The sequence below is a fragment of the Eleutherodactylus coqui genome, chromosome 5 (genome assembly GCF_035609145.1).
Source record: "Eleutherodactylus coqui strain aEleCoq1 chromosome 5, aEleCoq1.hap1, whole genome shotgun sequence".
In the NCBI taxonomy this organism is placed as follows: domain Eukaryota; kingdom Metazoa; phylum Chordata; class Amphibia; order Anura; family Eleutherodactylidae; genus Eleutherodactylus; species Eleutherodactylus coqui.
In genome coordinates, this window is record NC_089841.1 from 219,755,289 (window position 1) to 219,772,113 (window position 16,825).

General features: G+C 45.2%; 1 protein-coding gene across 1 annotated transcript in view; it reads left to right on the forward strand.

Annotated features, from left to right (window-relative positions):
- Nucleotides 1-3,021: 3,021 nt before the first annotated feature.
- Nucleotides 3,022-16,825, forward strand: part of UHRF2 (ubiquitin like with PHD and ring finger domains 2) — a 102,074-nt gene continuing 88,270 nt past the window's right edge. The window contains exon 1 of the mRNA XM_066604253.1: nucleotides 3,022-3,500. Coding sequence (XP_066460350.1) covers nucleotides 3,348-3,500 — 153 coding nt within the window. The 5' untranslated portion in view covers nucleotides 3,022-3,347. The remainder of the gene's footprint in view (nucleotides 3,501-16,825) is intronic.

Below are 16,825 nucleotides of genomic sequence, written 5' to 3' on the forward strand. Positions count from 1 at the left end.
CTTCATGCGCGGGACACACTGCTGCATACGCGTCACACATGGCCCGCTTCGCTGCATGTGTGTCACACACGGCACACGCAGCATGGCTGCATGCGCGTCACAGAGGCATGCGCAGCTCGGCTGATGCATGCGCATCACACTCGGCACGCGCGGCTCGACTGCATGCGCGTCACACACTGCTCAGCTGCCCAGCATTTTACCAGAAGAAAAATTGCTTGCAGTGCGTTTTCTTTTGGTATTTTGTGCCGGATCAGTGATGGCACCTCCAAATGAAGGTTCTAGCGCAGATGTGAAACCATCCTTACACACAGGCGAGAAAATCGCAGTGCGAAATATGAACCCCATTCTTTTGAATGGGGTCATACAAATAAGCAATTTTTTTTTTTTGTAGCATGTCCTATCTTTGGGCATTCCCCGGAACATGTCACCCATTTTTTTTAATGGGGCCAGCAAAGCATTGCACGGGATGCGAGGTGCATGCGAGTGCGATGTGAGGTTTCACATTGAAAAAGATGGGAAACACTCTGCGACCGCTACTTCCCTGAAGTGATGTGTCGCATCTGCTCGGAAATCACATGAGCACAGGATCGGGACAAGTTTCACGGTCCGACATCGCACTCGCCCATGTGAAATTAGCCTTACTGTGGTTTCTCGGTGTTATTGCCAGTTTTGCTCCTCACTGTCTTTGGTTTCTGTTACGTTTCGATGTGTAACTATTATACAATTTTATATTTGATATTAATAAAATTTTTAGTTTTTATTCTTTTTGGCCATTTATTCCTTGTGTTTTGTTGGATGACATCAATTGTTAAGCCCGGTATACTCCTCTGAGCTCCTGTACTCGTAGTACAACGCCCTCAAATTAACATCACTATAAAATGCATAGTAATAATACTATACTTGCCTGGCGGATATACAAAAAATTTCTTTCAGCACACGTGCAAAAACACTAAAATATTCTGCCGCCTTTCTGTGAAACAGGAGAGCAGTGAACTACTCCACTACACCGTATTCCTCGATCTGCTTCTAGGAATTGGGGTCCGTTTACACAAAACGATTATCGTTTGAACGAGCGAATGACGTCCGAGTTCGCTTGTGCAGCCATTTATATGGGCAGATACATCGTTGGCTCGGGCAAACAAAAAATTATTCAGTCATTTAAGTCCTTATATATACACAGAATATCAACAGATGGGCACATGCGCAAATACGTTTGCCCGCTACGGAGCGTATTTGCGCATGAACGGGAAGATAGGTCAAGTAAAAACTACGTGCGAGAAAGATAGGGTAAGTGCTAGATTTTCTCACGCATAGTATTATCGCGTGGGAACCCCGCTAGTCAAAATCAAACCATTGAAATCAATGGTTTTGTCCCGCTATGTTTTGCGGCCGTGATTTTCACGGCCGCAAAACGGGACAAAATCCGAGTCATCAAATGGCTTCACACAAACATATGTGGGCGTGTATTCACAATACGCAGTGAACAGAATGCATTAATTTCAATATGTTCGTGTATTTTACGCGTGCATTTCAGCCGCACGAAAGAACATACTCTATGTTCCTGTGTATTTGCACGCCGAAGGTCCTCATAGAAGCCAATGGGAGGGTGCACAAATGCGCGCGTAATACACATCTGGAACTAATCAGCCATCTCAACCCGTGCGTGCGTTTGCTGCGCACAAATAAACATGCCCTGCAGGCAGTAAAATACATCGCCGTGCGTTCGAGAAAAGCCTCGTTCATTGCGCTAAGGTGTGTGCAATCGCGCATATGTCCGTTTGAAGCTGACCTAAGGCTACCTACACACGCGAAACAGCGATATTGCGCTCACAAGCGTACGTTTTCACGGCGATGGGCGAAAGACGCCTCCCATCACTTCTGTGAAGCAGCAGTCCTCCGGCGCGGCTTACATCTGCGTTGGAGGATTGACAGGTGTTTCTTGCACAGTCCGCTTTTCGCCGTGATTAGCGTGGCATTTAAAACACTGCGCTAAACACGTAACAACGCCTCCATTTATTTCAGTGGGCTTCGCAGACCAGCGCTTGAAGCATCATTTCTAAAGCTGCAAATTTTGAGTGGTCTCCTTTATTTTCGTGCAGCTCACCACCCATTACAGTGATGGGGTGCGTTAAAAAAAACGCTGTCAAACGCAGTAGAATGTGCTGAAAAACGCAGCCCAAAACCGGGGTTAAAATGCTGCGGTTTCAAAACAAGGTGTTTAGGCAACGCATGTGCGATAGCGGTCTTGGGCCCCCTACACGCGGCAGAGACGGATTCCACATGTGGAATCCTGCGGCGTAAACCGACCCTGCCAGCAGCGGCGCCCGCACATCCCTGCTTGCTATCCTCTTCTTTTGTACTGTGGAGGGTCCGCACTAAAGTCCTACTTTTTCTGCGCCATTGCCTAGCGATGACGCGGAATCTGCAATGTGATTCAATGGAAGTCGTCCGCACTAAATCCGCGCCAAAATGACGCATGCTATGGGTGCTATATGCTGTGGATCCGCGGTGCGGACGCCCACCGCCGCAGATTCCGCAGCAAATATCCGCCCGTGGGCAGGAGCCTTCCTGTCGCAATGAGAACAATGGGCGGCGTGCTCCGAAAACACGGAAAGGTAGTCCATGCCTCCCCGCAAAAGAACGGGGTTCATATTCGTGCGGGATTTGATTCACAAATGCACAGCCGTGTGAAAGCCGCCTCGGCGAATGAGAACGGGTAAACGAGCGCGACTAAAACGGAACGCTGATGTTTACGCCAAACGATTATGGCGTACGTTTATCGTTCCCTTTCGAACGCTGATCGTTCAGTCTACGAGGGCCTTTCGTTCGTCGCCATATCTGCCTGATGGGAGCCCCCCCCAGGGCTGCAGATACCCCACGGTACCCTAAGGGAAGAGGAGGAGGAGGAGGAGGAGGTGAAGGCACATGGAGGAGCGAGGGACGAGCACAGCACACCATGCACCGGGAATAGGGCGGGGAGAAGCAGCTCCCCTCAGCCGCCCGTGTGTGAGGGCCGGCCTCGCTTTCATTACGCGAGACTTCAGCTTGGCGCCGTGACCCCCATGTGAGAGCAGCAGCTCCTAGTAAACACTCCCAGAGCCGCTCAGACATGGCTGCCCGGCGCCTCCACCACTAGCAGCAGCGGGGATAATAGCGGGCTGCTCCCCTCTCCTCCCAGCGCCTGCTCTGCCGGGGGAGCCCGAGCCGCTGCCGCCTTTGTTGTGCTGCTGCTGCTCCTGCTGTCATCCCCAACTCTGATGCATTAAGCGGTGACATTACTAGAGGCAGAGCAGGACAACCAGGAGAGGTGATTTCTTTCTATTTACCCCTACAGCTTTGCATGCAAGATGTGGATCCAGGTGAGGACCATCGACGGCACCGAGACCCGCACCATCGATGACCTCTCCAGGCTCACCAAGATCGAGGGCTTGAGGTTAAAGATCCAGGAGAGTTTTAACGTCACCCCGGACCGTCAACGACTCTTCTACCGGGGCAAACAGGTAAACAATAGCATGGCGATAACACACGACACCGCGCCGATGGGGGGCGAGAAGGTAAATAAAGTCTATTGGAACAGAGGACAAAGAATTCTTTAACTTTGTAATGCGGTACGTGACTCAATTCTCTTTCCCGGGGGGCTACGAATGGAGGGGAAGTTTATTTACACGTAGTACGTCCGTGGACGCAGTGCGTGTAACATATGTATTCGACTTGACCCCCACGATTCAGGCCTTTCGCAGAGTTTACGAGATACTATGCTCAAGTAAGGCTTATTTACCTATTTGGAGAACCCTTTCTCCCTGCATTCCTTCACTGGACCGGAGGCGGACGGTTCTTAACCCCCGCAGCACCTGCGCTCTTTTTTTTTTTTTTTTTTTAACGTAGCGTCTTTCCGAGACAAAGCATTCGCCCTCCTCGCGTGCATCTTATTCCGTGGGCTTTTAAGTACAACTTTCTTGACATATAATAAAATAGATTTTCTCTATTTTCCCGTTTTTCTGCATTTTTTTTTTTCCCCCTTGAAATGCCTCCTCGCATACGAAGCGTACGACGACCTCCTCGTCTTAAAGTATGCAGTGGGTTTCATTCTACCAGCAGAATTCCTAGGCTCCTCAGCTTTGTTTCTGCTGCTTAGCATCTTTTCCGTCGCCCCTTCCTTTCCCCCTAATTCTCTTCTCCATCTTCCCCGCTTCGTAAATTGGAACTTCTTATTTAACACATTCCTAAGATTACGAATCGATTTCAATAAGGAGAATCAAACCCCCATCGATGTGTAACTAGACGTCTACTGTTCTACTTCCTTTCTGGAAAGGCCTAGAAGACGTAACTTGGCATGCAGACACACAAGTACTTTGCTAGCGGAGAGCGAGAGGCCTAGAAAGCATTCACTTTGTATCCTGATGAGTCGTTTCATTGGTTGAGGGGAGAAAGATACTCAGCGGGGAAAACTTTAACGCTCATTTACATAAAATAAAGGAAAAAAATGTATTTTTTTTAACGCAAACTAATTAGCTGTTTTGAAGTACTCCGGCCGAAGTGCTTACTTGTGATGGGGGGGTTTGCGGCTGCCCACTCATGCCGATCACAACGAAAGCTACATGGTAGCAACGGCTGCGGTGTAAAGGTCTGTTGTGGATTAACAGATTGATGTGTTTTCCATCCGTTGTTGTTGTTTTGGTTATTGCTACTTTGTCTCCACCGTTCTGTTTACCGTACCAACTCATGTATCAGTTTATGTGGATGGATGGATACTTTCAGGAGATCTAGACCGCAGTATGAAAAAATTGATACATTAGCTGAAGTTTAGAAAGCAGGCACATGTTCTTTGCGACTGTTATTGCCTTTAGTATTGTGAAACTTCCAATGAATACTGCATTGCTCAAGAAGCCTTTGTACGATCCTTTCGCTTTAAGATTCTTAACCCCTGTTGCTATCTTATTTTGGTGGCTAAACCAGACTGTAAGACTCGGCCCACAAGCTGCAAAAGCCACTAAGCTGTGGCTGCCTCCGCCATGTGACTTGTTTTTATGAACAATGCGTGCTGGAAATGTCAGCGAGGGCCTATGCGTAATGCCAGTGTACCAACGCCGTCATTTAACTACTCATCAGCCGCTCTGCTGTTTGCACTTTTTTGTACAAATAAACAAATGTGGATTAGTTAAGATATTCGGTGGAGATCTTACTTTACGTCTTGATTAATACTACTTTTGGTGCCTGATGGGCGCAATACATCACTTTTCTGCAAATGTTAAAACTTGTGTATTTGGAGGATGATGCATTTACATAACTGATCGCTATAGTTGTAGAAGTTAATCATGATGGACATTGCTTGAAATATCAGGATGATTTAATTCTAAATTAATCTGTTGCATCTCAATGGGAAATGTCAGTGTTTTTACTTATTAGATGTGGATTTATTAATTGCTCTGTTTGTAAACAGCCTTTTAATGCATTGGTCTGTATGGAGAAAATAGTGCACATACAGCGTGCTTATATGAATCTTTATGTTTACAGTCAGTTTGTTTTTTCTTCTCAAGTCTTTTCCAATGTGCGCAATTAATGAGAGGCATCTGGCGTAGTATGGCTTCCCGCCCCCTCGCATTGCAGCATATTATGGTTCTGTGATCACACTACTACTTTGTGTTTGGTTACTTGAACTTTCAACTGAAAGATGTAAAACAGCAGTTTTTTAAATTGGCTCTCAGATTCTTTAGCAGTATAGTACATATATTGTGCGGTATATTTTATGGTTTTGATTTTCTAACTCCAGATAATAAAGAATCATCCGTATTAGGGCTTATTTACACGAGCGGACATCGGACGGTGTTTTCTCGGCCAGCCGATATACGCTTCCATCTAAGCTGTTCCCACTTGTTCTGTCCCACCCACTTCAATTGCTGGCTATGGACAAGAAGCAGGGGCTTAGCTTCGCCCCTGTCCTGCCCACTCCCATTGCAAACCGCTCGGAGGGGAGGGGAGGAGAGAAGCGGGGGGGGGGGAGGGGGAGACTGCTCAGCTGGAAGCGTATATCGGCCGGCCGTGAAAACGCCAGCCGATATACGCTCGTGTAAATAAGCCCTTAGATCAGTTTTTGTTGGTTTATATATTTGGAAGCGTTAACGTTTTTGTATTATAATTGGATTGACAGTACTATAATACGTGGAGCAGTTGAGCTTTTAAGCAATCATCATGGGTGTGGTTGAAGGTACTGTTTATCTGTATAGCCTGTGCAGAAAATGAGCTACATTTTCTGTTTTGGGGGGGGGGGGGGGGAGGTTATGATCCTTTTATGGCTCTTTTACACGAAATGATTATCGCTAAGAATTGTTCAAGTTCCCACCTCCTATGGGAATTTTAACGATAATCGTCCTGTGTAAACGCATACAGCGACTGGACAATTGAACAAGAAATGCTCAGTCGTTCAGTTTCTGCATGCAGAATACTGAACGACGAACCGTTCAGTGCAAACTGCAGCCTGTTTACTGTGAATGAAGGGCGGCGGGTGGAGAGCAGGAGGAGAACGCTCCTCGGCCAGCTTCGCCCCTATTGCAGCTGTGCTTTGAGCGATGTCAGTGATACTCGCTCCTGTGTAATAATACATGAGCAAGCATCACTGCGACGAGCTGTTGGGCATCGTTTGGCCGAAAATTCGTTCTGTGTATATGTACCATTACATGGGCAGATCTCCTCTGTGCTAACGACTGCTGACTGACGATGAGCATGTCGGTCTGCGCTCATTACCGTTATGTACACAGGCAAGTTTTCCGCTATATGGAGATGGATCAATCAATAATATGAACATTTGTCCTCATACAATTGTCATTAATTAGTTGCACAACTCTCCGTTTACACAGGAAGACATGTAGCTGAGCAGCATGCTTTTTTTTTTTTTTTGCTCGCATAAATGAGCGGACTAACGAGCATTTGCTCATTCGTCAGCTGATTATTGGACTTTTTTACGTTTCATATAAACGAGCGTTCAGATGAATGCTTGGGCCTGATAATCTAATCGGCCTGTGTAAATGGACAATAAATTGCTAACCATTCAGGTGTTGCTTGTGAAACAAGTCCACATCCTTACAAATTAGAATCTCCCAATGGTTTATTACCTTCTTTGGTTGTGGTTCCACGTTGCAGTCGCTGCGCAGCCGGGTTACCGCAACGATGTGGCTGAGTGTGCCATGTGGTATGAGTGACGCCTTCACTGGCTGTTCATCATTGATGGCCATGTGGTTTTAGGAGTCTTCCTCCACCCTTTGGGGCTGACCCAGTTACTGATGATCTTCATATGCAGCATAAAAGATCAGCGATGAAGCTCATCGTGCAGTTTAAACAGCCGCCGTTCAGTAGTGAACGGCCGCTGTGTTATGTGAATGGAGGGGGGCGGAGGAGAGAAATCTCCTGCACTAACCAGCCTGCTCTGCTCGCTCCCGTGCAGGAGCATGGAAGCGCGGAGACACAGGGACGAGTGTCAGGCATCGTTTGCCCGACATTCGTCCCGTGTAAAAGGACCTTTACGGTATCCCTAAAGACTATGGAAATTTTTGTACATAAAAAAATACATACACATCTTATGAAGTTCCTGCAGAAAAAAATGATGCACTTATCTTTTTTTTATTTTTTCACATTTCATTTTCCTTCTCATGTATGTAGAAAGCCTCATATTTGTTTGCAGGCTGTCCTACATTCAAGTTTATGGGTCCAGGGTGTTCCAAGCAGGGATCAGCTGGTCTCTTATGAATGCACACAAACTGGGCTCCCTCTCCTCTTTCAGAGGCTGTTTAGCATAACCACACCCACTGAATACTACACAGCTATCTCTACCCTGTCTCTACTCTCTGATTAGCCACTGGTCCATTCCCTCTCACTGCTAATAAGAGTGGATTAGAGCCCTGTGTAATATTAGCTTTCTTTGCTCTCCTCCACTATCCCCCAGCGCTGTCATACAACCCTCTGTAATGGCTCAGTGGAAAGGCAGTGAATGCGCTTTCCCAGCAGGGGAGCAGGCTAGGGGAGGAGTCATTTGGTTTAGGCTGACAGAATTTGCTAAGATTTCATTCCTTTAGTCTACAGTGCATTAAAAAACTGTACAAGTATAGAAATCAAATAATCAGACATTTTTAATACCGAGCAATTTCAAAAAGTCTTCTTTTTCAAAAACACCCTGATTTAAATAGGGTTCAAAGGTACACATTGCCTTTAACAAGACAGAAAATACTAACTTTACCTTAGTGGATTAGGAAGGAGGAGAGGGCTGCATCACAAACAGCTGAGCTTTGATGAGAAAGGACCCAAAAGTGCTGCACATGAGGATCTAAGAGCAATGTAAAGTTTTTATTCTGCACCGGAGTTGCACTTCAGTTTAGATTCTGCTTGAACATGGAAACCATGTTATTGTATGTTCGCACATGGAATTTACGCATGCAATTTTGAACACTTCTGAAAGTTTTATCATTAATTGCGTGGTGTAAAAGCATGGCCTGATGAGCCAGATATATTGTGTTTATTATTGGTAGCATTGATCATATATATTTCAGTATCTTGAATTGTAACACGTAGAGTTGCGATCAAAGTAATTCAACCCTCATTGCAAATTAGGCTGAGTGCACATGACCACGTCTAATTCGGCATGCGGCATCCGAACCTGTGCCCAACCCGGTGACACTTCCCCCCTTCCTTCCCTGTGTACCTGTCTGCTGTCGTCTTATCTATGCTGCGGATTTGCCATGCAGTGCAGATTATACCACGCCATTGCTAGGCAATGGAGCGGATTCCGTGGCCTGTCCGCAGTGTCAATTGCGGATGGGCCGCGGATGAGACGGCTTCCATTGACTTCAATGGAAGTCATCTGTGCTGAAATAGAACATGCTGTGTGGAAAATTGCAATTGATTTCCGCTCGTGGACATGGAAAAGAGATTTTCAATAGCATGTTTATGGGCAGTACTTGCTGTGGAATCTGGAGGCTCCGGATTTCGCGATGCAAATACGCCCATGTGCATTGGGCCTTTAAAAACTTTCAGCAGTTTGCAAAAAAAAATAAAAAATCAAAGAACACTTTAAATATCTCAGTGCAACTAATATAACAAGTGGTTTCTTCAAATTTTTTTAATGACTACTGCAGTCTCATAATTATTCAACACCCCGACCCCCTTGAATAGAATCCCTCATAAGAGCACACATTTGCAAATCAGGTGTTCTCAAGCACACTTGATGTCACTAATCAAGGGCTTCATTAGTTGCATCAGGTGTATTTGAGAGAAAATACATCAAATACCTGGAATGGGCGGGGCCTTGCTGGCTGTAACATTTGATTGCAAATTTGGCTAAGTCAAGACAATGGTCCCAAAGTTAACAGAAGATCATTGATTTGAACAAATAAGGAGAAAAATACAAAAAGATAACAAAAGGCACTGAATGTTCCTCAAGATACAGTTGGAAGCCTAGTTTGCAAGTACAAAGTTAAAGGAACAATGGCTACATTGTATGGACTCGGCAAAAGAGAAGGCCATCACCGGCTACCACCAGATTCCACAAGCAGCCAGGTGATGAAAAACCCTTAAGGGACTCCAAAAGTCCTGCAGCAAGTATTGGTGCCAGGAGGCGCTGAGGTTTTCACTTGTACAATAAGGCCGCTTGCGGACGGCCGGGTCGGATCCCCTGTGAGAATTCTCGCAGTGGAATCCGATCCGTGTCCCTTCAGGGACCAGAGCGGCTCTCGCCTGCTCCCGCAGCTCTGGCTCTGTGATGTTCCGGCTGCCCCCCAGCCGGCGCATGCGCAAAGCGGAGCTGGCGTGCCGGGAATGACGTTTTTGTGCGGGCCTCTGTGAGACCCGCACAGAAATAGAACATGCTGCGATTTGTTTTCCGCGTGTATTTTCACGTGGACAAATCGTGGCTGTCTGCATATGATTGCGTTTGGAAGGCAATCCTATGTAGGCGGGCACGGGCGGAGGTTTTGTGGGAAATCCCGCCGCGGAATTTCCGCCCCTGTGCAGGAGGCCTAAGGTGCATACTAAAAGCTAAAGGTCTTAATTCCTGAACTACAGAAGTAGACCTCTGATGACCCAAAAGCCCAAGAATATTTAACACCAGTATGCTCAAAACCATATAAGTAAGCTGCAGATGTTTGAGATTCTGTTATATGGAGTGATGTAACAAAACTGGGACTTTTTGGGTCTATGGATCAGCGGTATATGTGGAGGAGGAGGAATGAAGCATACGCTGAAAAGAACCCCCCCCCCCCCCCCCCCTGCCTACAGTGGAGCATGGCGGTGGCTCAGTCAGGCTCTGCTTCCTCTGGCACTGGAGATCTGCGGCATGTGGAGGACAAGATGGATTCAGTCAAGTATTGGGAAATCCTAGGAGAAAACGTCATGCCTTCGGTGAGGAAGCTGGACCCTTGCCGTCATTGGACCTTTTGACAAGAATGATTCCAAGCATACCTCCGAGTCCACCAAAGCTGGGTTCATATGAAGTCTTGGAAGAGTCTGGAGATTTTTTTTATTATAAAATTGAAAAACATAGCCGTAACAAAAACAGGACCAGAACCCTAGCTCACATTACATGGAACGCACAAGAACCCGTACACCAGATTATATTCCCAACTAAACTGAAACAGGCTTTACGCTAACTGAAACTCACCTCAAGGGCAGGCCTACAGCAGCGTAATTTAATGGCGTCTTATGCGCGCATAATACATGGTGAATGGATCCAATTAAAGTACATTGATTTTCATTGATCCATTCACTTTTGTGTAAAAAAAAAAAAAAAGCGCAGTACCTTCCTTTTTTACCACGTATTACGAGCGATAGAGCCCTACTATTCTCTATGGGCGCGTAATAAACGCTGTACTTTCGCACGTGCGTTCAGAAAAGGCTGCTCGATTTTTAAGCAGCCTTTTTCAACGCATGTCACAGCGTGTGACAGCGCTTTTTAATGCACCCCATCATTGTGATGGGTGATAAGGTGCATTAACCCCTTAATGATGCCGCCCTTTTTTTTTTCTTTTTATTTCATTTTCGCTTTTTCCTCCCCATGCTTAAAAAAAACAAAACGTAACTCTTTTATTTATCAATCTATGTATCCTCTGTGTGAGGGCTTGTTTTTTGCGGGATGAGTTGTATTTTTCAATGGTACTATTTAATGTACCATATAATGTACTGAAAAACGTAAAAAAATTTAAGTGGGGTAAACTGAAAAAAAAAAGACGACATTCTACCATCTTTCAGTGCGTCTTGTTTCTATGGCACACAAACTGCAACAAAAATGACAATAGCTTTATTGTATGGGCGATTACGATTGCTACGATACCAAACTAAGGTTGGTTTTTTTTTTGTTTTTTTGCTGTACAACTTGAATTTTTTTTCAAAGGCATTTTATTATTTTTTTAAATGATCTTCTGCACACAATAACTTTATTTCTCCATCAACATAGTTGTGCGAGGGCTGTGTTTTGTTTTTTTTGTTTGTTTTTTCAGGAAGTCCTGGAGTTTGCGTTGGTACAATTTTGGAATACATAGAATTTTTTGATTGCTTCTTATTGCTTTTTTTTCTTAGAGACAGGGTGACCAAAAAAGGGCATTTCTTGCATTCTTTTTATTTTTTTTTCTTCTTTCGGACAGCATTCACCGTGCAGGGTAAATATTGCATTACTTTGATAGATCGGACGTTTGCGGATGCAGCAATACCAGATATGTATTTTTTTTAATTTAGATTCTATTGTAAATAAAGCAAAAGCATTTTTTCAAACTTTTATTACTATTTTAAAAAATAATTAGCAAAACTTTATCTTTACTTACTTTCTTTTTTTTTTTTTTTTTTTTAAATCTCCAGAGGGGACAGCAACTTGCCATATTATTACATCATACCGCGATCGGGCAGGCAGTCTATCAAGCCACCTTACGAGCATGGTTTTATAGGCATTCTGCCATGACAGCCCTGGGGCCTCCGGCAGCCATGACAAATGCACAGCTCCCTGCAATCTCATTGTCGGGGGCTGCACGGGACACCCGGCCATCCCCAGAATTGACAGCGGCTTATCGGAGCTGTTGCCGACGGGTGTTGGGTTTAAAAAACACGTGATCTCTTTTCATACATACCCCAACACTGCAGGACGTAAATGGACGCTAGTGTGCTAAACTTCTGACCCTTGCTGACAAAGAGAGGGGTGGCGGGAGGAGGCTGAGCTTAGCAGAGCTAGTCATACTTAGCTCCCTCCCCAGCCTACGGGAGCTGTGGGAGAGGGAAGTGACCTTATCAACATGAGCTGCTGCTAAACTAAATCCATTTCCATTTTCTAATGGTTCTCATAGGCTCCCATAGGAGTCTATTGAAACAGCAAGCGTATTCCGACAAGGCCTATCTTTTCTGGCTGGTGTAAAATCGGGTGGCCGAAATGCACTCCGTATGCGCGATCTTTTCTGTCCAGCAGATTTTACGCACCAGAAAATTGCCCATCTAAACAAATACATTGGAATCCAATGCTTCAGATTGTCGCGATTTTCGGCCGGCGGTTTATCGCGACAAAATCGCAGGATAACACGCTTGTGTGAAACTAACCTTAGGGAGACAGATTCTTAACTGCTATTCTAAGACCATTGTACTTCTGAACGTGTAAATGTTCGCAGGATAAGAAAATGGTGCCGTTTGAAAAAAAAAATAATAATAATCTGGACAAAACAATATTTCGCAGAAATTAAAGGAATGGTTCAATTTCTAGTAAATGGTGTTTGATTATAAAAGGACTGATGTACAATGTGTTCCAAATCTCCAAGATTCCGAGACTACGTCAGGAGATGTACACTGGCAATATTATTGTCTAGTAGAGGTCCGATGCATGCTCATCTGGAGACCGACTGCATCATCCAATAGTTGTCTTTCTCCTCGTGATATAGTAACATAGTATGCTAGGCGGAAAAAAAGACAACGTCCATCCACTTCAGCCAGTTTTCACCCCACTTTGTTGGTCCAGAGGAAGGCAACCCCCACTCCCCTCTTCCCCAATGAGGCAGAAGCCAATCTAGCCTGTGTAATGTCAAGCTGGACTAAGGCTGCCTTCACATCTGCGCTGGACCCTACGGTCGGCCGTCCTGTCGCAGATCCAGCACAAAATGATGGAGCTTCATATGCTGCCAAATTGGGAGATCGCTGGATACAATTCAGGAAAAAGTGAGGAATTTAAGGAAAGATAACTAGCTGTTTTTTGTATCTGTAAGGTGGGGTTCACACAGGGCGGAAATTCCATGTGGACCCTCAGCAGCAAAGTGGGTGAGATTTTGAAAATCTTGTCCACAAGCTGCGGAAATAATCTGCACAAAACCCGTGCGAGAATTGAAATGTGGTGTGGAATTCACTTTCGCAGCGTGTCAATTTTATCGCAGTTTCCGCTGCAGAAGTCACCTCCCCTCAATGAGGGAATGCATTCCACACAGGAATACGCGATAAAACACACTTGAACATCGGCACAAAATGGTGCGAGTTTGGAGGCAGGTATTCCGCAGCTGATCTGTATTGCAGTGCCCACTGCGGACATTCCACTGCGACCCAGCCTTAGGCCGCCTGCACAAGGGCAGGTTGCATTCCGCAGGCAGGTCTAAATCCTAAAACAAAAATACATATTTGGTATCGCCGCATCTGTCGGATCTATCAACGTAGCGCATTATTTACCCACACGGTGAGCGTCGTCCAGAAAAAAAATAAAGCCAGAAATACACTTTTCGGGTCACCCCCGTCTCCCAGAAAAAAATGCAATAAAAAGCAATCAAAAAGTTGCATGTTTTCCGAACTACTACCAACGTAAACTACAGGATGTCGCAAAAAATGAGCCCTTGCACAACTACGTCAACGGAAAAATATAAAAGTTGTTGCGTGCAGAAGATGCAGCACAAAATAATTTTAAATTAAAAATGTCTTCGGAAAAAAAATTAGTACAGCAAAAAAAAAAACATGCAAATTTGGTATCGTAGTAATCGTACTTCCCATAGAATAAAGTTGTCATTTTTTTTTTGTTGCACTTTATGCCCCGTAGAAACAAGATGCACCGAAAGATGGCGTAATGTTTTGTTTTTTTCCATTTTACTCCCCTTAGAATTTTTTTAAAGTTTTTCTGAAAGGGCCTGTGTATAAGTGCCATCTCAGATCAAGCCATATAAAAGGAACCTGTCTGTATGGTGAAGCTGGATGTACAGTGAGAAGAAAAACTGTATTCCCTAATTTTAGGATCTTTTAAGGACCATATGTTTTATTATGTCCTTATGTGTAATATTACATACAGATGACAAATTACTCTGTGACATTACTTAACTAATACTAGGCCGAAATACAGAAGCAGTGTGTGAATAATTTAGTACACCCTTGCTGCTTCCATGGGAATTAGGAGGGTAAGTAGCAGCCATGTGCTGCTAATCAAATGCCCTTGATTAATTGATCATCAGAAAGTGTAGCCACATCTATAAAAGTAGATGTTTGGGCAGTTTGCTGGTCTGGAGCATTCAGGCATACGTTAACACAATGTCAAGGAGGAAAGACATCACCAATGATCTTTGAAAAGCAATTTTTGCTGTCTGTCAACCTATGAAGGGTTATAAGGCCATTTCCAAACAATTTGGAGTCCCACATTCTATAGTAAGAAAGATTATTCGCAACTAGAAAACATTTAAGACAGATGACAATCTTCCCAAGAGTGGATGTCGCAGCAAATTCTCCCCATGGTCAGACTGTAAAGGCCTCAGTTAGCATGTTAAATGTTCAAGTTCATGACCGTGCAATTAGAAAAAGACTGAACAAGTATGGCCTTGTTTGGAAGGGTTGCCTCTTCTCTCTGGAACATGCCTAAAGTTTACAAAATTGCATATTAACAAATCACAAGACTTCTGTAACAATGTCCTTTGAACAGACAAGACCACTAAAGTGCAGATGTTTGGCCATAATGGCCATTGCTATGTTTGGCAAAATTAGAGATGAGCGAACGTACTCTTCCGAGCTTGATACTCGTTCGAGTATTTGCGTGTTCGAGATGCTCGTTACTAGAGGCGAGCACCACGCGATGTTCGAGTTACTTTCACTTTCATCTCTGAGACGTTAGCGCGCTTTTCTGGCCAATAGAAAGACAGGGAAGGCATTACAACTTCCCCCTACGACGTTCAAGCCCTATACCACCCCCCTGCAGTGAGTGGCTGGCGAGATCAGGTGTCACCTGAGTATATAAATCGGCCCCTCCCGCGGCTCGCCACAGATGCATTCTGACAGAGATCAGGGAAAGTGCTGCTGATGCCGGAGCTGCTATAGGGAGAGCGTTAGGAGTGATTTTAGGCTTCAAGAACCCCAACGGTCCTTCTTAAAGCCACATCTGACCGTGTGCAGTACTGTTGAGGCTGCTTTTTGCAGTGTTGCACTTTTTTTTTTTTTTGGTATATCGGCCGTGCAGAGCATTGCTTCCTCAGTCTGCAGTCATTGTACAGAGTATAGGGCCAGTACTGGTGAGGCAGGGAAAGAGATATTCAGGCTATATAGGCAGTGGGCTTTTTCCAATAAATTGGGGAAAAATACTATATTTGGGCTGCCTGTGACCGTCTTCAGTTCACTGCGTGTCTGCTGGGGGTAGTAGTCCTAATTAATACGCAGCTAAGCGTTACAGCAGGCTGGCGCAAAATTGTTTCCTGGATCTGCTGTCTCTGTTACATCAGCGCCGTCATCCCGCCAGAGGGAAACAGTATACATAATATTATACGCTGCCTACAGTATCTATCTGCTGGGGGTAGTAGTCCTAATTAATACGCAGCTAAGCGTTACAGCAGGCTGGCGCAAAATTGTTTCCTGGATCTGCTGTCTCTGTTACATCAGCGCCGTCATCCCGCCAGAGGGAAACAGTATACATAATATTATACGCTGCCTACAGTATCTATCTGCTGGGGGTAGTAGTCCTAATTAATAGGCAGCTAAGCGTTACAGCAGGCTGGCGCAAAATTGTTTCCTGGATCTGCTGTCTCTGTTACATCAGCGCCGTCATCCCGCCAGAGGGAAACAGTATACATAATATTATACGCTGCCTACAGTATCTATCTGCTGGGGGTAGTAGTCCTAATTAATACGCAGCTAAGCGTTACAGCAGGCTGGCGCAAAATTGTTTCCTGGATCTGCTGTCTCTGTTACATCAGCGCCGTCATCCCGCCAGAGGGAAACAGTATACATAATATTATACGCTGCCTACAGTATCTATCTGCTGGGGGTAGTAGTCCTAATTAATAGGCAGCTAAGCGTTACAGCAGGCTGGCGCAAAATTGTTTCCTGGATCTGCTGTCTCTGTTACATCAGCGCCGTCATCCCGCCAGAGGGAAACAGTATACATAATATTATACGCTGCCTACAGTATCTATCTGCTGGGGGTAGTAGTCCTAATTAATACGCAGCTAAGCGTTACAGCAGGCTGGCGCAAAATTGTTTCCTGGATCTGCTGTCTCTGTTACATCAGCGCCGTCATCCCGCCAGAGGGAAACAGTATACATAATATTATACGCTGCCTACAGTATCTATCTGCTGGGGGTAGTAGTCCTAATTAATACGCAGCTAAGCGTTACAGCAGGCTGGCGCAAAATTGTTTCCTGGATCTGCTGTGCGTTCCGTAAGGGAAGTCTGCCTCCAACCACAGGCCAATAAGCGGCACATTTAATTACAGCGTTCTGTTTCTGCACTACTGGTAATACAGCATGCTGAGGGGTAGGGGTAGGCGTGAAGGACGTGGACGCGGGCGAGGACGCGGAGGCCCAAGTCAGGGTGTGGGCACAGGCCGAGCTCCTGATCCAGGTGTATCGCAGCCGACTGCTGCGGG